This window comes from Lolium rigidum, chromosome 7 (assembly GCF_022539505.1).
Source record: "Lolium rigidum isolate FL_2022 chromosome 7, APGP_CSIRO_Lrig_0.1, whole genome shotgun sequence".
In the NCBI taxonomy this organism is placed as follows: domain Eukaryota; kingdom Viridiplantae; phylum Streptophyta; class Magnoliopsida; order Poales; family Poaceae; genus Lolium; species Lolium rigidum.
Genome location: NC_061514.1, coordinates 285,227,681 through 285,250,234, shown reverse-complemented (window position 1 = coordinate 285,250,234; position 22,554 = coordinate 285,227,681). Strand labels below are relative to the sequence as shown.

The 22,554-nt window shown below is 45.1% G+C and overlaps 3 protein-coding genes and 1 long non-coding RNA gene across 5 annotated transcripts; 2 read left to right on the top strand and 2 right to left on the bottom strand.

The window, feature by feature from the left end:
- LOC124678726 lies at window positions 1–2,532 on the top strand. Of its 2 annotated transcripts, XR_006994619.1 has the most exons (4): window positions 1–276; window positions 354–579; window positions 1,400–1,465; window positions 2,242–2,532. It is a non-coding gene; the product is annotated as an uncharacterized LOC124678726 (long non-coding RNA). The 2 variants fall into 2 exon arrangements; XR_006994618.1 differs by having other exon boundaries at window positions 1,400–2,532.
- Window positions 2,533–6,187: 3,655 nt separating this feature from the next.
- On the top strand, window positions 6,188–7,314 carry LOC124669236. The gene is made up of 3 exons (XM_047205894.1): window positions 6,188–6,800; window positions 6,899–6,990; window positions 7,075–7,314. Exons 1-3 carry the CDS (start codon window positions 6,435–6,437, stop codon window positions 7,187–7,189), a joined length of 573 nt encoding a protein of 190 aa, XP_047061850.1. The 5' UTR covers window positions 6,188–6,434; the 3' UTR covers window positions 7,190–7,314.
- Window positions 7,315–8,190: 876 nt separating this feature from the next.
- Window positions 8,191–10,546, bottom strand: LOC124677141 (XIAP-associated factor 1-like). The gene is made up of 5 exons (XM_047213143.1): window positions 10,407–10,546; window positions 9,584–9,719; window positions 9,144–9,281; window positions 8,913–9,034; window positions 8,191–8,540 (listed from the first exon to the last, which is right to left on the bottom strand). The coding sequence occupies exons 1-5, from the start codon at window positions 10,463–10,465 to the stop codon at window positions 8,396–8,398; spliced, it is 600 nt and encodes a 199-aa protein (XP_047069099.1). The 5' UTR covers window positions 10,466–10,546; the 3' UTR covers window positions 8,191–8,395.
- Window positions 10,547–13,194: 2,648 nt separating this feature from the next.
- LOC124678717 (xylan glycosyltransferase MUCI21-like) lies at window positions 13,195–15,317 on the bottom strand. Its single transcript, XM_047214579.1, has one exon. It carries the CDS (start codon window positions 15,095–15,097, stop codon window positions 13,466–13,468), a length of 1,632 nt encoding a protein of 543 aa, XP_047070535.1. The 5' UTR covers window positions 15,098–15,317; the 3' UTR covers window positions 13,195–13,465.
- Window positions 15,318–22,554: the final 7,237 nt, after the last annotated feature.

Sequence of the window (22,554 nt, the reverse complement as noted above, 5' to 3'; positions counted from 1 at the left end):
TGCTTAACTTGGTCCACAAGAGTCGAGGTTATTGATATTTTATTCCTCTGAACAATTTTCTAGGTCAATAGCCATGTATTTATCCATTATGCTAGCTATATTCAGTCAGCGGGGAGGCTGGCCTACTTTGACATCGTTTTCTTTGGCGTCGCTTTGGTGTCTTGGCTTGGAGGTGTATCGGCAGCTGGCGATTTTTTCTGTTGGCCCGCGCCGTCGATGCTCCTGCCGTTCTGTGGCTTTTGGTCTATCCATGGGGATTGCAAAAGCTAGCAGCAGGTAAGCAATATCTGCATATTTGTTTGATCAGTTGCACATATGTTGAAACATTTGCCTGATTCAGTGATAATACACAGTGAGCTGCTTCCTTGGGGAATTTCCTTATGCTTTATTGATGATGACTCAGTGGAAAGGTTGTCTGATCTTGCATTAATTGCTACTACAAGATAGCAGATAGACATGGATACTGATCTCTGGAGATTCATCAGACCCTTAAACCACATAGAGTATTTAAAAAGATGAAGTTCGTGGTTTCCAAAGGGTGGAGGGAGAGACATATATCTCATTCCATTTGGTCTGCAGGTAACTCAGAATGCTCGAAAAAAGAACTTTGACTGCTCAATGCAATTATCTAGCGAAGAGTGATCAATAATTTCAGTATTGTTTTATTCAACAACTCTAGAACATATTGTATCTTCTCTTGACTATGAATCCCATATCTCCTTATTTCCCAAAAAATGATTGATGTGATGTGTCAAAACTGTCAACTACCTAACAAACTAAAAAGATTCTAGGGGGTAGTTTCTTTCAGAATATTCATACAAATCTATTGCTGCATTTGGAAAAAAAATCTATGATAGCCAGACCTTGAATTGGAGATGGAATCTTTGCCATTATTCTTCCAAGTGCAGCTATTCAGAGTAGAAATCGAAAGGTCCTTTTGTTATCTAAATGAAATATTTGAACTTAGGTGTTCTAAAAAAATCTGAATATTAATGGTAGTTGTATTCAGAGCCTCCAGCATTCCATGCTTTACTAGGTGCTGGATCCGAGTTGTGCAGTGATGTTTGTTTGATCAAGCAATATGTTCTCCTAGCAAGCCGCATAACTTTATTAATTGGGTAATTAGGCACCTACATCGCCTAAACTGAATTGACACATGAGATAGACTCTTCATGAAACTGAACATTGCATCAGAGTTTTTCAAAGTCGTTGTCTCCAGCTCTACTTTACATATCTTTATCTCATCTTGGTATCATGAGAGTGATAGGTCATAATATCATCCATAAATACCCTAATGCAGTCCGTGAGTTACTCATGATTCATCAATTTGTTCTTCAAACTTTTTCCGTTTTGCGACCTTTGCTTGATTCCTGTGTTACTGGATATGATAATTGCACAGACTCAGAGTTTGCCTACTAGGCCATGCTGATACAACTACATTCTCAAGGGTATGATACAAGCCAAGGTAGGTCATTTTGAGCAGTCATGTTCAGGTATCATCTGTTTTTCTCGATCTATAAATTAGGTTGACATCTCCTTGGATGGTCTATTGTCATAGCGGTATTTAAATCCTGTGATCCCTTTTCAAATAGTTTTGCGCAGTCTACGCCTTCAATAAATTTCATGAAATACCTTTCCAAATAATTGTATGCAGTTAGTCTCGAAATAGAGAAACAGAACACAACCAAAATAAGAGAAACGGTGAAACCTCATATCTTGTTTTTTTAGATCTGTTATACTGTTTTCTGAGCGAAGTGTGTCCACCATAAAATGGATTACACTATTAGCATAACTGATCAGGAATCCATATCTTTTTAGTGCCATAAAATGAATTGCTCTGTTAACTGAGTAAATCAGGTCTACTTTTTGGCTGACTGCATCCCTTGCCGGTTGATCACATTTACTCATTCCATGTAGTCCTTTTCTGATTCACCTTTACTACAGCTAGGAAAACCAATATTCATGTGTACCTAAGCTTACATTCGTCTCGAACAATGGGATTGCACATTTGGTACATAACTTCTAATAAGAGTATTGACTACTGTGAGGTTTTTCCTTTTAACAAAAAAGGCATCTATAAAAAGATCAGTTATTGCTTAAAATCTGAAGTGGTGTGCATATACTACAAAATTCTGTGCGTCTATGAGGACTTCTCATTTTGCAACTGGCTCTTAATCTAAGAAGCATATTTGTTTGGGAACTTTCCTCATCTCAGTTTGAGTAATCAACTTCATCACTTAGGTTGGAACCTCGAAGACAGTTCATGTTCATTTCTACAGAAAATGTCCCCATGGCAGCCTGGGTACTGATGAGCTAAGCTGAGATGCGGAAGACAATCTTGGAACTAGAGCCAGGAGGTGTTCAAAAGGAGCCAACATATATATGAAAGATGTGTAGCTGTTTCGGCTTCCTCCTTCCATGCTCAAAAGTGTTCTCATGCGATATTAACCTGTGATGACCCAATAGAAAATTTGCATCGCCATTAGGTTGATTTTAACATGTAACAGAGCATACAGGTTTATTTCAGTGAAATGCTTCATGGTAGTTGTTTTCTGTTTCTTCACGAAGGAGTTTAAAGCCCATGAACATTTACAACTGCTAAACATTTTCATCAGTCAGCTACCATATGGCGCGGCGTGCCGCCGCGCCGATCATTGCTAGTTGTATATAAAGCTCATAAATCATAATGGCCCTCATTTGTACAAATAAATGTAAATGTTAACAAAGCTTGAACAGAGACAAAAATGACACTCCAACAAAGAAACTTGAACAAACATCTTGTTGCCGATGCTACAATTCTTCCTCAACTTGACCAGGCGAATTCTGTTACAGCTTAGGCTCGTCAGCAACACAACATGTATGTATCAACATAGTTCAATAGAGGAACAATTAAGATAAGACTTCATCTTAGTTTGCCACAAAGGAAAAAGCCTTAGGCGTGAGCTTAGGAGGATCACCATGTTGGTTTATGCGATGGCGAGGGACAAGAGGATCCGGGGAGTACACATGAGGAGGAGCAACCTCCGAGTATACACCCCTAGGTTTAGGATCTATCTTGGGAGTGGTCTCACTACCACCAACCTCGTTTTCCGTGGTTTTGGCTCCCAAAGGAGCACCAAGGGAAGTATCTTGCACAATGGGAGTGCCAATCTCGGTAGCGGTGATAGGAGGGATAGGAGGTTTATTGGATGGCATGAAGTTAATCATCATGTCCCTTAATTCTTTTATTTGACCATCTAGGGAGGTGTTCATTGAGGAAATGGATGTCTCCAAGTCCTTGATGTCCTTCATATATAGATGCCGGCTCCGTACTAGCATCCCCCGCTTCGGCCATACTCTCTTAGACGGTAAAGCCCGAATTAAGAGCTAAGGCTCTGATACCAATTGAAAGGATCGTATGGCACCTAGAGGGGGGGGATGAATAGGTGCTTAATCAAATTTTAATTATTTTCCCAATTTAGGCTTTACACAAATGGTAAATTCTCTAGATATACAACTATGTGAATTTACCTATATGACAAGATGCAAGCAAGCAATAGAAGATACAAAATACAAGTAGTAAAGTGCGGTAAAGGATAGAAGTAACCGAGGTGAAGCACGAGGAGACACAAGTTTTGATTCCCGTAGTTCCTTCCTTGTAAAGGGAAGTACGTCTACGTTGGAGGGATGTAGTGCACGAAGGCCTACCAATGCCACAAAGTCCTCACCATATTCTCCGATGAGCACCGCTACGAAGGCCTAGCTCACGCTCCACTAAGCGGTTGCCATAAGGTCGCAATCGTCATCTTTACACAAAGATTGGGGCACACATCCACAACCAAATTGGAGGCTCCCAAAGCTTTTACAACAAAAAGACAAGTTATCAAAGATAAAACAACAACTAGGATTTCCAAAGAAAACACTAGCAGGAGGGTCCTCAAGTGAATGAGGTGGAAATTCAAATTGCTTCGGTAAAGATGTAGATCGGGGTCTTCTCCTTCGTTTCTCCAAAGATCAAGAGTTTTGGGTGGTTGAGAGAGGAGATCAAGTGAATCTTGTGGATCAGCTAGATGTGGTATTTTTGAGAAAAACGAGCGGCTTGAGCTTGAGGATGAAGTGGGGTATTTATACCCCTTGAAGAAATCGAGCTGGTGGTGAAATCCGGGGCTGGATTATCCGGCCACTTCAAAATGTCCGGCCAATAATCCCGGGGGTATACTGGGAGCAGATCCCTTAAGTCCTTATTTGAATTTTGGGGTCTGAATTATTGTGAATTATCTGGCCCGAATCATCCGGCCTCTTAATAATCCGGCCAAAGGGTATACTAGGAGCAATTCCCTTAAGTTGTTAGTCGAATTCTGGGAGCCGAATTATTGTGAATAATCTGGCTCGGATTATTAGGCGTGAGAAAATTTGATGTATTTCCTTTTTCAGCTAAGGTAAGTACAAAACAACACGAGTTGTACCACTTCACATTTTGTTAGACATCACTAATGTATCTAACACACAAAATCATAATGATGGCGAAATGTCCTTTCACCTTGGCACGTGGGACCTCCAACTCACTTACGATGGAGCTCTGAGTGCCTTGGCCAAATCGAAGTCACTGGCCATCCCTAGCATTTGGATCTGGTTCACTACCCAGCGTTCCTACGCGGATTTAGACCGCACGGAGAAGGGTTTTCGCGGTGAATGTGGGGGTGGAGGAACTCCGACCATGGCGGAGGTGCCGAGGAGGCGAGTGGGGGTTTTGAGCGGTGAGGCAGTGGAGTGGAAAGTATGCTGCACGTTCTGTCTCCCGCGCTTCCCAACACGTGCAGAGGAGATGGCACGTTGCGCTCACAACACGCGATTCTCCGCTAATCTCTTGCGAGCAACCAAACATGCCCCTAATCTCTTGCACTTAGCCTTCTTCTCATATGCACGTGTGCACCTAATCTCTCGCACTTAGCCTTCTTCTCCGGTAGCTAAAGTTCTACGGTATATCTTTAGACTAGTCACAACGAAAAGTATCATACACTCCAACCTCTTACCTCATTAATTGGTGCGTCATATTAATTTTTTACCAACATGACATGCATGATACTACTTATGATCTCGGGTTTAGAGAACATGAGTTTTTTTGGGCGGGCGGGCTTAAGTTTGCTGCACCGGGCCGGTCCGGGCGTTTTCAGGCCTGGCCCGGCTCGAGTTTTGCTGCCCAATCTTCCCAGCTCACGGTCAACCTCCCGAGAATTCGGGAGCCGCGCCGCCCGTTGCCACTCCTATTCTCCGCCGCCCGCGTGCTCCCCAGCACCCACGCGCCGCCCGTTGCCGCCCCTATTCTCCACCGCCCGGGCGCTCCTCAGCACCAGGCGAAAAGACGGCCATGCTGTCCCCCGCCGCCGCGCAGCCCCGCGTGGAGCTGGAGCTCCCGCTCGGCGCGGCGCCGTTCGACCTGGAGGCGGCGGTGTGCAGCCACGGGCTGTTCATGATGGCGCCCAACCGCTGGGACCCGGCCTCCCGCGCGCTCCTCCGCCCGCTCCGCCTCGCCTCCGACCGCTCCGCGTCCCTGCTCGCCCGCGTCTCCCGCCACCCCGCGCGCCCCGCCGACGCCCTCCTCGTCTCCGTCCTCGGCGCCGACGCCCTCTCCCCGCTCGACCGGGACTGCATCCTCGTAAGTTGTTCGCGTTCGATGGAGCGGGTTCGATTTCGCGTTGGCTGACCGATTCAGTTCTCGGATTTGGCTGGCAGGAGCAAGTGCGGCGGATGCTGCGGCTGTCGGAGGAGGAGGGCAGGGCGGTGGCGGAGTTCCAGGCGATGCACGCCGCCGCCAGGGAATCCGGGTTCGGCCGCATCTTCCGCTCGCCCACGCTGTTCGAGGACATGGTCAAGTGCATCCTCCTCTGCAATTGCCAGTACGTTTTAGTCTCTCGATTCCCCTCCGCATTCCTCTGTATCTGCAGATTTTGGGATCATTAAATTAGGGGTTGTTATCTTTCACCTGTACTAAATGATTCAAGAACAAAATGCAGCTATGCAGTTTAGATCAGAATCAATAAGGGCGTGATTTTGTAACATCTTAAACTGCATCTTTATGCAAGATATCTTATATTATTGCCATGTTATTGGACTGCAGATGGTCAAGAACATTGGCAATGGCTACTGCACTCTGTGACCTTCAGCTGGAGCTGAAATGTCCATCTGGCACAGGAAACTTTCAGCTAAAGACACCTCCAATCAGGGACCATAAGAGGAAACGCAGTAAGAATCAGAATGTTCGTGTCAAGCTAGAAACAAAATTTAGTGAGTTGGAGAGCTCGGAGGACCCAAGATTAGCAACCGCAGAAGATTCAAGAGTAATCCCTAGCAATGACTTAACACTGTTGGAAACAAATGGCAATTTGGCTAGCTTGCCCTCAGTTGCAAGTGAAGCAGGCAGTGCATGCAACTCCTTTGATCCTTCAGAGGTTAGCATGAGCAGTAGCACTTCCTTTGAACATCGTATTGGAGATTTCCCTACTCCAGAAGAGTTGGCGAATCTTGATGAAGACTTCTTAGCCAAGCGTTGTAACCTTGGATATCGAGCAAAGCGAATTATATCACTTGCGCGCTGCATTGTAGAAGGAAAGGTATGCCCGCAAAATCTTGAAGAAATGCTCAAAATGTCTTTACCAGCTACAGAAGAGATATCTACTATCACATCCACCTACGAAAGACTGGATAAAGAGTTATCTACTATCTCTGGATTTGGCCCTTTCACTCGTGCCAATGTGCTCATGTGCATGGGATTTTTCCACATGATCCCAGCTGATACCGAGACAATTAGGCACTTAAAGAAGGTAATTTTTTACCCTATAAGGCTTTTTAGGATTTCAGTGTTCGCAGGGTTTCACCATTTAAGTATGGCACATCTATGTATTTATGGAATTTCTTGCAGTGTCATAAAAGGGCGAGCACCATTAAATCTGTTCATACGGAATTGCATAATATCTATGGCAAATATGCTCCATTTCAGTTCTTGGCGTACTGGTACGTCTTATTACTGACACTGGTATTCAATAGCACATCTTTTTAACTTGTTGACACTATTCATTGATGTTCTTCTTTGAATAGGTTCGAGTTATGGGGCTTCTATGACAAGCAATTTGGAAAGATCAGTGAGATGGACCCATCCAAATATGGGCTATTTACTGCAAGCTATTTGAAGAAGGCGGCATCGATTAGATAGGAAATTAGACATGAGCCTTTTTTTTTTGTAAATACGGCCATGCCAAAATCAGCTTAAAAGACATAATTATTTCTTGTGATTGTTGTTGTAGGTGCTGGCTGATTATTTAGTGGTGCGTTAACATTAATTGCTAGTGGTAAACATTTTTTTTTTGCCGAAAAGTGTCTTTAGCACATGAGCACCAGTGCTCCTGATGCTATAAAATCATATTATTTGAATTTCAAAAAAATTAAAATTAAATACCTACATACATATAAACATTCCGAAGATACAGTAATTTTTTTGGAGAAAAATATATTATATTTTGAGCTATATAAAAAAGATAAATTTCTGACAAATATACGTCCCTATATGTACCCACAAATTTGTTTTTTTCCTGTAGCTCAAAATACAATGCAACTTCTAGCTAAACTTCTCTCGAGTATTCGGAACATATATGTGTATTTATGGAATAAATGTGATGATTTTTGAAACATAGATACATAATTTTTTTAATATTTAAAAAATTGAGAGCACTGGTGCTCATGTGCACCAAATGCTCACTCTTTTTTTGTAGTCTATTCTATTTTCTCTATGATTAACACATCTCATATTTTAGGAGAACAGAGTCATGCAAGGATTTAGTTTGTAGAATTTTCAGACTGAGTCATTGTGTTTTTTTTGAGGGACTGAGACAATGTGTTATCTTTACAGCTGACAGTTTGTTACTTATCAGCAGCTTCAAATAGGTTACAGCCTTATGTTCAAAAAAATAGGTTACAGCCTTATGTTCAAAAAAATAGGTTACAGCCTTACAGGTTAACTCTACACATTCTTGCATTTGTAACGAATGATTGATGGCATAAGTGACATTCAGTGGAAAGACTGATCAACAGTTATCCTGAACAACACATTGATGCAAGCGATAAAATATACTACTATTAACCTTTGTAAGATAATTTGGAATATTTTTTTGGCATTATAAATCAGAGAAAAAGAACAGATATTAACAAAAGCTTGACTCTTTTTTGAGATTGCAATGTGCAATACATTTCCCCATAAGATAATTTCTACTATTCTACAGCATTGTATCTACAGAGTACACAATGAATAAGCTCTGCCTATTAATTATGAAAATTGTGCAGTTAGAGACATCAAAAGACTGATTTTCTGGGTAAGCATCATTACAAGCAACCGGTCCAGCACTCTACTTGTACTTGGGCACTTTCAATCCTTCTTATGCAGCAGAATGGATCCAATCACAACTGCAAGTCCAGCTATTGCAACTGTTAGGAGTAGCTGCTTGTGGTTGAAACCATGAGCAGGTTCACGCTCTTCAGCACCATCTTCATTTTCCAGCATGGATCTGTCACTGCAATTAGAATTATATGAGAAGGCAAGCTCAATTTGCATTAGGTGCCACACAATAAATACTTCCTCCGATCCAAATTACTTCTCACAGATTTGTCTATATTTCCATGTATTTACACACTAAAACGCATCTAGATACATATCTAGACAAATCTACGACAAGTAATTTGGATTGGAGGGAGTACTAATTTTTGTTATCAGACCAAGCAACCCTAGGCTGAGGTACCAGCTGAAGGTGCATCCAAATATGGAACATATGACCGCATTATATTTGTTTAGAGCTGCAACTGAACAGTAAAAGTACTAATCAAACTGAAACCTACATTTAATCATGTCTACATAAACGAGTCACATGCATCAGTGGAAGGTTCACCTTGAAGATTCAGCATTATCATTGGTTTTACCATGGAGCAGGATCTCGTGCCCAATCCATTCACGAAGTCTGATGTATTTCTTGCAAGGTTGACAATATTCTGTTCTATTTCCACATACATCCTGCATCATAGTTCGCATAATTAGACAGATGGACTATGTTTGCATGACTATGTATCTGAGGAAAAGTATAATGCCCACTTTCCAGAGTAACAGCTTAACATGAGGATACCTGATGCTCAAAAATATCAACTGCAGGCAGTTCAAACTCGCAATATTGGCACACGAGCATCCTTTGCGGGCACTGCATGCGTTTATGAAGATCCCACAGCTCATGTTCCACGGTCTGTTTGCAACGTGAGCAATTCACCTGTATCCGTAATGCGGATATATGATTAGTGTTGTTACAGCTTAAGTTAGTAGTCAAGGCTCCAGAAGAGTGTGAAAATACAGTAAGCTGTGAATCTATTGGCATCTTTTCAGGCTAGCTCAGTGGTTACATGAATGAATGTTGTCCGTTTGAAAGCATAAGAAGACACTTAACTGCAGGTTTTCCCTTTATCTGTTGAATTTATGCAAGATTTTGAACTGAGCAGCACCATGGACTATGGATATATTTTGAATATGATGAAAATCTGGAAACAGATATGATTCAAAATTTGGAAAACATACCGGAGCATGGTTCTCATCATAGTGTTCATCCATATGCTTCCTTGGAACCATATCTCCGCACTGGTCACACTTCTGAAGGTTGCGGGCACAGTGTGCAGAATGCAGGGCGATGTTGGAGGACGGAATTTCTCGGTTACTGAAGAAGATTGCACAGAACTACAGTTTATAATCCGGATGCAGAAAAACATGTCTCCAGACACTATCTATATAAGCAGTTGTTTTTTGTAAAAGAAAACGAGGGCTCACCCCGGTTCCATTTAAGGAACCAAACTGCTACAAAGTTCAACACATGTACCTAAGGGGCAGACAGAACTACCCCCCAGCACCAACACACACTACAGTTTTGAACTCAGTTTATTGCGTGATCTAATGATCAACAAAACCCCCACAGCACCAAGACAAATGACTACTTGCAGATGAGATCATTCATCAGCAGGGACAACACGAAATGCTTCACCATCATCTACAAGAGTCGCTGAATTGGCTATATAAACAGTTGTGCAAAAACTATACCAGGTAATGTACACGGGAGTATGAACTGAACTAGGGGTAGTAAAATGTGCCTGGCAGAAAGCAATGGCATTATTTGGCCACTTTGTAACTAAGCAATACTACTAACTGTAATATTTATACTCCCATATAAGTTATCAAACCCTAGTGGTATCAAAAACCAACACCATCTGCTTCGAAATTGGCATACATGCACACAACAGAAGCATCTTCGATCCCCCTCCAAGAATACAGTGGTCATCGACACATAGATCGAGTGGCTTGGCACACAGAGAAATCAGCAACGGTACGGCGAGGTAACGGAATCACTTACCAGTGCGCGCAGGTGGAGGTAGTGACGGCGGGATCGGGGGCGGCGACGGCGACGGCCATGGCTCGCGAGTTCCGACGGATCACCAACGCAACCCCCGCCGAGATCGGAGTCGCGTCGGCCGGATCGAGACCTCGCCGGGTCAGGTGGGGCTCTGGCCGGGAACGGAGACGATAAAGAGGAAAGGAATACAGAAGGAGATCATCTAAAAAAAAAGGTGTGAGTCTGTTAGAGACGGGTCGAGTGCCAGGCCCCTCAGAGCCCGTTTGGCCTTTGTGGGCCGTGCCGTGCGGTGGCTCGGCCCGTTAGCCAGCTTTGGAGAGGATTATAGGTGGCCAACGGGCCGGGCCTACCGCAAAATGGCTCGTGGTGGCTTGTTTGTAAGCTGGTCGTGTTGTAAATGGGCGACCTTTTGGGTTGTTTGAGCCTCCTGAGACTTTAAAAAATTCTCATTCGACTGAGATATCGCAAAACTGTTAAAAACTTGGCCAGTCCATTCTTTTCCACACAAAACGAACCAGATGCTGTCATCTTCGACGCATTTTTTCTGAAAAGGTGTACCTAGCTAGCAGAAAAATGCAACCGTAACAAGCTGCATTTTTCTTAGGTAACTCGGTAGACCCAGGCATAGACAACCCAATTCTCAGACTCAATACAGAGAAACGGTGGTTGATGGACTGACAGGAAAGCCCAAACGAGCGACCGAGTCTGGCCGTGCGCCACCGTCCCGTTCTCGTTCGGACGTCGATATCGATCATATCGTCGACGCGCAAGTTCCAGTTCAGACATGGCAGCGCCGCCTGTGAACTTTTCTTCCTGTAGACAGGATCAATTCTACCGCGAGCAGAGTAGAGCTGGACCGTGGACGGTAAGCTAGCAACCACGCGGAAGGGACACGAACACGATCGCCACTCGCGACAAATCGCCATTACCTGGTGCTGGTGGTGATATGATCCCCCAATGGCCAGTGCGCGTTGCTTGCCACTGGATACAGCCCGATGTGGCGCTGCCTGCGTTTAGCAGCTAGCCGGGCGAGCAACTTTTCCTAGATGTCGCTTCCTAACTTTGTCCGCTAACACGCACAAGGCTCTTTTCTAGCTGTTCATGCGGGGGCGTTGTTTGTAATCTTGCCATTCAGAACAAGTGGGCGTTCCACTATGTTTTTGACTGAAGATTGTAATGATCGTCAGATGTGTGTATTCAAGGCAACTGCAAGAGAGGACATGCTTCATTTGAATGCACCCAGTATACTCCCTTCGATTTCATATTTAACAGAACAGGCCACGTGTATCTTAGTTATGCAGATATCGAGTGTAATGCTTAAGTAATTAAGTAATAAAACATTTATTGTTGAAAAAAAGCTCAGCTTTAAATTAATAAAACCACACCGGACAGAGTACCACCGACTCACAAAAACTTGTTTGAGGTTACAAGCTTCTTCACGATACGACATTAGAGAACAACATGAGACCATAGAGAAGAGGTGCTAGAAAACAAGCAAGAAAAGCTCTAAGCACTATTCCAAAACATGCTCGCCCTGAATCCCATCGGTGTGGCCACGTCTTCCCAACACCAACAATCCCCACTTGCACCGCATCGCCAGCCACATGCTAGGCCTACTATGCTATGAACAAGCAAACTAAGCAAGACCCCGTGGCACGAAAGCAGGGCGATTTGCACGACACCTCCAAGGAGGGAACACCGCACAAAGACGACGGCGGCATTGCCGGCACGGTTGTGCAGAGCTTTCACCAGCCACAACCTCGACACCGATCAACCATCAAACATCAACCGATGGAATGAGAAGGAAAACATCGACAATACCCATGGCATGAAACCGGCCCGTAAAGCCACCCTAAGTTCCGGACAGCCGCTGAGTCGGAAGAACCGCCCAAAAAAGTAGCAGGACCAACATCCGAGGCGAGCGGAAGAAGAGGCCACAGGAGGAACAAGTCCCCCGTTTCATATTCGTTGTCACTGGTTTAGTACAAAGTTATATTAATCTGCAACAAATAATATGGAATGGAGAGTAAGACAATATTACGTGTAGGTAATAGAAAAAGTAATGATCAAACGTGTGCGAGCCGAGTTTACCTAGTGACGTGTAACTAGAAAAGGTAAGGACCAAAACGTGTGCAAGCCCCTGCCCACCGTAAGTAACTAAAATACTACTGATGGAGATGTAACACTAATACTCGCTAACCTGATCCGCTCCCTTGTTTAGTGCTTCTAGGTAGGATTGCGACCTTCATGAGCAAGTAAAATAACCTGGCACTGAAACAATTGACCGATGACTCTGCTTTCAACTAGCCGTTCTTTCCTTCCTTTCTTCAGTGGCAGTAGAAGAAGAAGCTTAGCACAATGCAGCAGGCAGTCGCCATCCGGTGGCGGCGTGGCGCACTGCACTGCTGGTGGCGATCGAGCTTTATGGCGCCACTAATCAGCAGCGGAGCTTTATTGACGGACGCTAAACCAAAGCTACTAGCTGACCACTATGTTCCAACCATCGATCCGTCGATCATGCACAGGCTGGGAATATTGGGGGTTGGAAGCACGGCCACATCTCTCTTTCTCTGCCTAACTTGCCATGGTTGCGCGATGATTCCACGCGTTTCAGATGCTTCCTGATGTCAGTAACTAACTGACACCAGGCGGTTTACACTTCTTGCCCTGCAAGCACCACCAACCTGTGCCCTCTCCTACCTGAACACCTCAATTCTGGCCGCCTTCTGAATCTTCTTCTGTTCATTGTGCATTTGTGCAGAATTGGGATATATTCAGTCATTCAGTGTATGCAACTGAATCCTCTTATTCAGGAGTATATATTCACATCAAGTCCGAGGACTGTAAAAAACTGTAGAAAACCGACACCGATCGACCACGGGTAGTACATCGACTCACATGCTTCTTAATAATCTAGTAACGAAATGAATTGGTCAGGTATGGTATGAGTCAAGTCAGCTGTAACTGTAACTGTAAGTAGCAACAAGAAGAAAAAAAGGTGTGAATTTTGATCTACGGTACTGCTATACGGGACCTCCGATTTGGTTTGATCTGACCGATCACATCACGGCGGCCTTGCTCCTCGGCCGCCGCTTCCGCTTGCCGCCGCCGGCGGCGGCGGAGGCGGCGAGGTACCGGTGGGTTTCAACGAGCTGCTCCCGGAACCGCGCCAGGTCCAGCCGCACGTTCTGCCGGTCGAGGTACACCTTCTTGGTCACCTCCCACCCGCGCCGCGACACGGCGGCGGGGTCCGTCAGCACGGGGTCCCCGGCGGGGTACTCGCGCGCCAGCGAGCTCTCCTCCGGCCGGATCCTGTACTCCACGTACCGCAGCCCGAGCCGCGCGGCCGGGGCACCGTAGTACTCGTTCGCCGCCCAGTCCATGCCCAGCGGCACCACCTGGATGAACACCTTGCCCGGCCGCATGAAGAGGAAGTGCGTCATGGCGGCGCCGTGCACGCCCACCATCGCGTCGCTGCCGTTCAGGTCCCGGTAGATCTTGCACATCTCCGTGCTCCGCTCCGGGCTGATCACGCGCACGTCGAACCCCACCTCCGTCGCCAGGGACACCAGCTCCGCCTCGTTCTCGATCACGCGGGAGGTCGTCCGAGACACGATCGTCAGCCGCGGCCGTCGACTCGTTAGCAGCGCGAGCCTCGCCTTCTCGGCTGCGGCGGCGGCGTTGGCCCGGCGCTGCTTGCGGGCGGCCTTGCGCTCGATGCGCTCCAGGTACTGGATGCGGGGGCGGTACGCGTCGTCGAGGAGGCGCCGGAAGTCGCGGATGCTCCTGCCGTCGGGGGTCCTGGCCGGGTCCACCGTGAGCTCGCCGTGGATGCGGAGCCCCGCGATCACCTCCGGGAAGCAGTGCACGCGGCGGTCGGCGGTGAAGTCGATGGGCGGGAACGCCGAGAGGCGGGACACCACGTCGCCGTACTTGGTGATCCACCAGTCGTGGTACTCGAGGATCACGAACACCACGCGGCGGTTCAGGTGCCCCGCCGTCACGAACATCGGGAGCAGCCCGTCGTTGAACTCGTGGTACACGTTGCCCGTGAACCCGCCGGTGGACAGCAGCACCGCCGGCATGTCGTGCACCACGTCGCAGCGCGCCGCGTCGCCGGGGGCCACGCGACGGAACCGCACCTCGTCGATCGTCTTCATCACCTGCGCCTCCCACTTGCGCGTGTACGGCCGTATTCTCTCCTCTTCCTCCGCCGTCGCCGCCGGAGGCGATGAGGACACGAGCTGGAACGACTGGCTCGCCGAGTGCATGCGGACGTCGCCGCGCGCGAAGCACATGTCCGCGCGAGTCGACGTGCGGTCGCAGCACAGGGTGTCGTTGCCCGTGATCCCGGAGCACGGCGCGCGCTGCTGCGTGGCTGCCGCCGCCGCCGCATCCTTGACGCGCGCGAAGGAGAAGAAGTCGCCTGGAGCCGCGAGGAGCGTCACTAGCCCGAAAAAGCAGATGAGGAGCAAGCCAAAGAATCCGCGCGGGCTGAGCGTCCTGGACTTGGGCGTCTTGCCGTTCTTGCCGCCACCGGCACCGCCGCCGCCGCCGCTGCCGTAGTCATGGTAGTAGTACATGATCCGGCGGCCGGCGCCCTTGGGCGGGGAGACCTTGCATGAGAGCTCCTGCTGGTCCGGCTCCCCCTTGTCGAACTGCAGGACGTAGATTCTGTGTTGTTGCACCATGTTCCAGTTTCGGAGAGACAACGAGGAGGGGAAGAAGGAGAAGAAGAGCGAGAAAGTTCTTGCCTTGGGGGTTTTGGACTGTGATGGAGCGAGGAGCAGAGGCGGAGGAGAGCTATAAATGGCACAGCCGAAGAGAGTAGAAAATTAGCGGCGGTTAGAGGTTGAGGAGCTATGCTATGGCAACCCCGGCCACAGCCGCCCATGGAACATCCTTGAGGAAATTGTGGGTCCTCTGATTGCAATAGAGCATCAAATGCAGGATTTCGGTGCATATATATTTCTTGGGTGACTGAGTTTACTTGGTCAAATCATAAATGAAGACTTATCTTTCTAAATATATTTTCTCTTAAAACTAAAGCCAGCCAAATATTCAGATATAAACCTTCTATCGTACGCCATCGCTGTTTGAAACCGATATAGCTAACAAATTAAAACCGATATAGCTAACAAATTACGAGTCTTCCTCTTTTTCCCGCGCAAGACTATTCGGTTATATGATATGACTCACTCAGATGTATGACACACCTCGAGTGACCATATTTGACCAAGTGGTGTAACATATCTCCCGTGAGAATACCGTGAAAACGTTGTGCTCAATTTGAAAAAAATCACATATGCAAAATAAATAAATGTTTTTGAAAGTGACTCCTTAGTTTGATGCCGTGTTGAATTAGGTACCTATCTCGTGACAGTAAATGTCACACCGCACATGTATCCACCGTATAACTACGTGTATCCAGCTATTTTTGACGAAATTTAATAGTGGCATCCTATGCCCCTCTAGCGTGTGGTTGTCCGCCACCCCCTAAAAACAGATACATTTAACTTAACAGGGGTTGATGTAAATGTTATGCTCGATTTTAACTGACACATCTCTACAACATTCATTTATAGGGCATGTAACTACAATTCATTAATCAAATCATAAATGAAGACTTACCTCTTTGTAATTTTTTGGTTAATATTAAAGCTAGCCAAATATTCAGCAAACATAAACCTTTTATCATACTCCATTGTTCTTCACAACCAAAATACCTAACAAAAATTACAAGTGTTCTTTCCTTTTCGGTGTAAGACTATTCAAATCCACGACTCACTCACGTGTATGACACATCTAGTTTGACGATAGCTGACCAAATAAAATGGCCTAATCTATCTCTTATGAGAATACCGTGAAAGCATTGTGCTCAATTTGAAAAGACTCAATACGAAAAAATAAAAATAAAATCGAAAGTGACGCTTTGGTTGGATGCCGTGTTGAATTATGTACCAATCGTGTGATATTAAATGTTGCACTTACACATGTATCCACCATATAACTATGTGTATCAAGCTATTTTTGTCAAAATGTAATACTACCATCCTATGTTGTCTTTCTAGCCTGCGGCGTCCGCAACCTTCTCCCCCAGAAACATATAAACTTAAAAATCAAGGAGCTGTTCTAAATGTATGCACTCAGTTTGAGCAGACTCACATATACAACCAAGATTTCTTAGGTAAATCTTAAATGAAGACTTACCACCCTAAAATAGTTCTCTTAATAGTAAAAATGTGTTAAGTATTGAGACATTGAATATAACCCTTATGATGCACGCTATTATTGTTCACTATCTTGTGCAAGACTGCTCGAGTATGCAACCCACACATATGATAAATATGAAGGGGCGGTTATTGACCAAATAAAGCGCCGAATGTATCTCTTATGATAATATTGTGCATGATTTAAGCATCTCGTAATACAAAATAAATAAAATCGGTAGTGACGCTAGTGGCTCGACGCCGTGTTGGTAGGTCTATATCTCGTACGCTAAATATTGCATTTCACATGTATCCACCATATAGCTACTCGTATCTAGCTATATCCGAGAAAATTAATACCAACCAAATAGCATCCTGAATCGCCGTGCCCCATCTCTCCTAAAAAAATCAGAAGTACGTGTAAAAATATTCTTACAAGTCACTTAAATATCCTTCTCGAGACGGATTAATTCCTATCAATTTGAGTATGAATATGACAAAATTCACGCAAGGCATCTGAGTCGCCCAAATTCATCGAATTGATTCTACCACCAGGTAGTGAGATGAGTTCATGTTCTGCATTGCACCATTGTTGTGTGGATGTAGCCTTTGGCTGTGAGATTGGGGGTTGTTTCTGAGTTGGCAGTGTGCCAGGCTGGAGGGGTGGTTTGAGGTAGCATCGGGGGCTTCGGTCCATGTGGAATTATTATCTTTTAGAGGGTTCTTCCAAGCATGCCATCTCAGTTCGATTTGACCAAGCAACCCACCAGCGGCTCCGGCTGCATGTTCTCAAGCTCTCAAAAGCAACACCGATATACGTCAGGAAAACCTTGGGTCCTTGCAAAAAACCAAGAGATATACTGTACACAGGTAGGAGGACGCGTCGGGTGCTCGATTCCAGTTTTATGGTCCAAGTTGTACCTGTACTGTAGTTGCTGTAATTAAGAAGGCTGGTACCGACTAAACATCGCATTTCGAATCAGTATTATGATCAACACAACGGTACCTATGCACAACTGGGGATGCTTTAAGGATGGACTAGATTAATTAGTGCCACTGGTTATGCAGCGTTAGTTAGTTTATTCACTTATGTTGGATAAACTTGGGAACGGAGGAAGTAGCTGGCAGATCACTTGAACTGAAGCTCGGCTGGTGTCTAACTCTGCAAGTACTGCCTCAGTTGGCTAATCATGGTGAAGTGGTACTATGCACCGTAGTGAATGTATTGGTACGCCTACGCTAACGAACACTCCCTTTCTTCAGAAATGCACAAAATGTATTTATCTTTTTTTTGTCCAGATTAATAAAAAATAACGTAACAAAATAACGAAAATAACGATTGATTTATGTCAAACTTTTAGTATAGTTGGATTCCTACTTAAAATAATGTAACAAAATATTGTAACTTGATATACAATAAAAAAACTTTGACAGTCAAAATGCTTTCCATTTTAAGGGGATCTAAATGTACTACATCTGTTTAGGGTGTTAGAGCATCTCCACTAGCAGCGGCCTAAATAGCGTCCTAATAGGCTTATTGGGGCACCGACTATATTTTGGCCTCACACCAGCGTGCCCAGTAATGTGATGGCACCGTTTGGATCCTTGTAAAACCGTCAGCGACCCCGTGCCAGCTCCAAAGCACGGTGCCAGGGACAGGCTTGCCGACACCCTTGCCACGTCGGATGGCTTCCCTCAGGCCCGCTTGGCAGCCAGAGAGACAACATGTCGATATGACCAGCGCCTTGAGCGCATCTGCCTAGCAGGTCAAACACGCGTCCACCTTGCTCATCTCCTTCCGACATCATGCTGCACCGGACTGGCGCATCCCCAAACCGGAGCTGCAGCTGAAGTGGAGTAGCTACCTCTACTACCAGGTGCTTCCTACAAATATAGGGATCGTTGAAATCTTCGATGGAAAGTATTACCCAAATTTATAATTTGACTCAAGGGGAACACAAGAATACCACTAAGACTTTAGCAATTGAGGCGTCACTCTCAACCACACTTGTTGATGACAATGATGGTGAAGACGGCGTTGATGACAATGGTAGTGAAGACGGCGTAGAAAACCCCTCTCTGGCGTGGAGAGCAGGACCAATCTGACCCCTGAAACTAAGATCATGGTGGTGACTGCGCTCTATTTCGCGAAAAGCTCCGTCCTCCTGGGAGGACAGGTTTTCATGGGTATATAAGGAGGTATGCCAAAAGGAGGAGGCGAGACGACGTCCGTGGGCCGAAAGGGCCTGGGTGGTGCCGGCCCTACCTTTCGCTACGCCATTCGTGCTCTTTCGAGCCTCGTGTCTCTTCTCGTGACGTTTCAAAGCCCATTATCCGTCTTCCAGTGAAAACTTGCGTGGTATTTTTTCCGATTTTAGCAGGTTTATTCAAGTATAACGTTAAATTTAGCAGGTTTATTCAAGTATGGTGAAATTCCGGAGAAATCCTTGAGCAAAGTACTTAAAGAAGTAGATACATTTTGGGATGCATCACCAGACACACCTGTAGGCTCCCGATGACCCGGACAAGTCAGCGGAGCTAACCAAGACATTCCGGGTGCCCACGAATGACGTGCCACCTGCAGAACCCGAGTTCGCCAAATGGTGGCATGCCAACGAAAGCGGGGGCATCATCCATGTTGTCAATGAGTCGAGCAATTTCTCCTTGTCATTCTGGGACGGTGACGCCGGTGATGGATTGTCATAAAGGTGCGCTAGGCTTCAACCCCTTCGACATGCGCGCACCCAGATCTAAGTTTAGTTAGATTTGGGAAAATTTTATTCTAAATCTTGTAAATAAACCTAAATATGAATAACTTTTCAAGTTTGTTTAAATTTATTTTTTCATACAAACATGATGGATTTTTTATGGGTGGTGCTAGTGTGGGAACCCCCTCCCTGAATCGAGGGAGCGAATGTTAGCGCCCCCAATAGCGTATCGTCGGAGCCTATTAAGGCGGGAGGGGGGGGGGGGGTCGCAGGTGGAGTTTCTCTTATATTGATACTTAAAAGTGGCCAAGGTGGAGCGGTGTTTCTTCTGCCGCTTCGACAATGGCGGGGTGCATCGAGGTCTCGGTGGCGGGTGGGTGACGATCGACGCGCGCATGGCGGATATGATGTCTGGCACCATGGAGGCATCGACGACAGGCCTGGCAAAATTAAGGCCTTGATCCATGTTTAGAAGATGGATCGGTGGAAGATGACGGCAGTGACTTCTAGAACTTGTTTAACGGCGCATGTTGATAGTGTGCTAGATCAGTTAGTGCTCCCAGTTCGCTGGGTGGCTTGGTGAAGCCTCCGATTTTCAGATGATGTTTATAGGTGTGAGGATAGGGCTCACGGTCCCTTCATGAAAATTGTATGTGCTGCCATTCATGTCGCTAGTGAGTGGCGTTGGGTTGATATTGTATTTTCTTTTTAAGGCCCCTGGTGAATAATATCAATAAAAAATGATGTGTGCATCATTTTGATGTAGTGGCTACGGGCACAACCTCCATTTAAAAAATAACATTTAACAAATATTGTGAAAGTATGTTGTAAATATTTAACCTGAATGCTCAGATAAGCTTTATATTTGTTAGCCAGCCGAATATATTCCACCTGTTCAGAAAAGTCAAACGTGCTCATAGAGAATGATGAACCATGGTTCTGTTTATTTGTCTATCTGGTGAGCTTTTGACTTGTTTAAGTGTCGTGTAATGTGAACTTCAAAGGAAGCACTGACGTACAACTTTCCGTGAGCTAACTTTGTGATGGATAATACAATAACGATAATAATGCTCCTATGAAACTGACAAATGAAGCTGCACTCTGTGCTACTTTTTGTTGGATCCATCCAACTAACTAAGCTCCGCTATAACCTCGTGAACTTTCCTAGCAAAAAAAGGTTCAATGTTAACCACACCACGTATTTCACGGTACAAGAAAGAAACTGCCGCATCAGTAGCGCCAAAATATTGGTTTATCCTATAAGACAGCCATTTTAGTTGCTTTTTTTATAATGAGTATTTAATTTTGTGCACTAGTCACAAGATTGATAGGCGGGTCCGTCCAGTCAAGGGAAATTGTTAAATAGGGTAAAACTTGATAAAATCTATCAAATTCAGGGCAGGAAGAATTTATATACATGAGGGTTGAGTGGTCAAGTTGATGAGAAATAAGATTTTGGGAACAGTCATGGCTAGGTTATGAAACTCCGCTCTATACTACCACATATAGACTGGAGTTGAACTCAACATGAACTGAATATATGCAGGATAGCATAATGCAACACATTGCTTCCATGTTAGAGTTCAATACATGTTTGTGAACAGCTGGAATAAGATCCAATCCCACTATCTTTTTTCAGCATCTGGACGGCTTTTGGCACTCACTCTTTTCCTTTCGCATTGTCTGCACTGCCCATCGCCACTCTCTTTCTCCTACTTCGTTGGGTCCAAGATAGAACCAAAGTAACTTTCCTTCTAGGAAGTCATTGTTATTGTTGCAAAACTACAACTGGTCGCCTACATCGTTAGTGGGCTTGTTAGAAAAGGTCGATACCCTATTTAAGATAGTATTTCACTTTTTTGTAGCGTGCGATGGATACTCAATTGTTTTAATTAGTGTTCAAACGCGTTTAGAAGAAACGTTAGTCTTGAAAGGACGGTGTGAAAAGCGGGATGGTCGCTTGTTTTAGAATGAAAAGAAAACCATCCAACGATTCTCATGTGATGTCATGAATGAGGACTTGTAAGGTAATCACACCATTAGTTAATTAATCACTATGGGGGTAGACGAATGAAGGGCTCTGGGCAGGTAGTACTATGACCACTTAAATAGTAAAATTACTACTAAGATGGTGAAACAAATTCAATTTTCCTTGATTTGATGGCACCCAAAGCCCCCAATCATTAACCAAAAAAAAAAACTCTTCTATTTTGTATCATGCCGAGCAGAGGAATGGGTAGATTATGAAAACTGGCTCTGCGCCAAAGCTCAACATGAATGTGGTATATATTTATTTGTGGATAATATAATGCAGGACACCATTTTAGTGCATTGCATTTTTTGCTCAACTGGAATAAGATCTGATGCTAGTATCTTTCTTCAACCTCATGACACCCCATTCGTTTCTTTTCTTGACTTTTTTTCTATTCTTTTCTTTTGCATTGCCTCCTTGCCACCTTGTTTCTCCTACTTTATCCGGTCAGACTGATTGAAATATTACTTTTTTTTTCTCTTATGGTGGTCACTGTTATTGTCACAAAACACTTCAAGTTCATTGCATACATCGGTTAGTGGGCCCACTAGAAAAAATCGAGGCCGTATTTAAGATAATATAGTGGTTTTGTTAGTGTGTGATATATAGATACTCAATCGTTGCAGTCGGTTTTCAAGGATGGGGTGGAAAGGTGAATGGTCGGTTGTTTTGGACTGAAAAGAAAAGCATCTAACCATTCTCGTGTGATGTCATGACCGAGGACTTGCAAGGTAATCCCACCATTAGTAGTTAGTTAATCTCTATGGGGTAGATGAATGCAGGGCAGGTAGCACCAATACCAGTCGTATGTACTAGCTACAAAATGTAAGCCTTTTTTAGATAGCTAAAAGCATCTGCACCGAGCTCCAAATATGTACCAGCAGTTGCGCCTGTAGTGCTCTATGGAGGTCGTCGGTAGTACCACCCTTAATATAGGGGAAGCCGTTCCACACCGATGCGCCCCATATAGCCAGTGGGTCCCGCATGCGAAATATTACATGGTCGGGAGTGCCAGCGCTCCCCAACTCGTTCCTTCCGCGTTGGACTCTAAATTATGTCGGTGCTTTAATGGGCGCGTTGGACTGAGCCCAAAAACACTGCTGGCCCCCAAAATGCTATGGAGGGTGCTATTGGACGCGCCGGTTCTAATTTAGCTTTCTAAAAAAGTTTATATTTAAGAATGGAGGTCATAATATTCT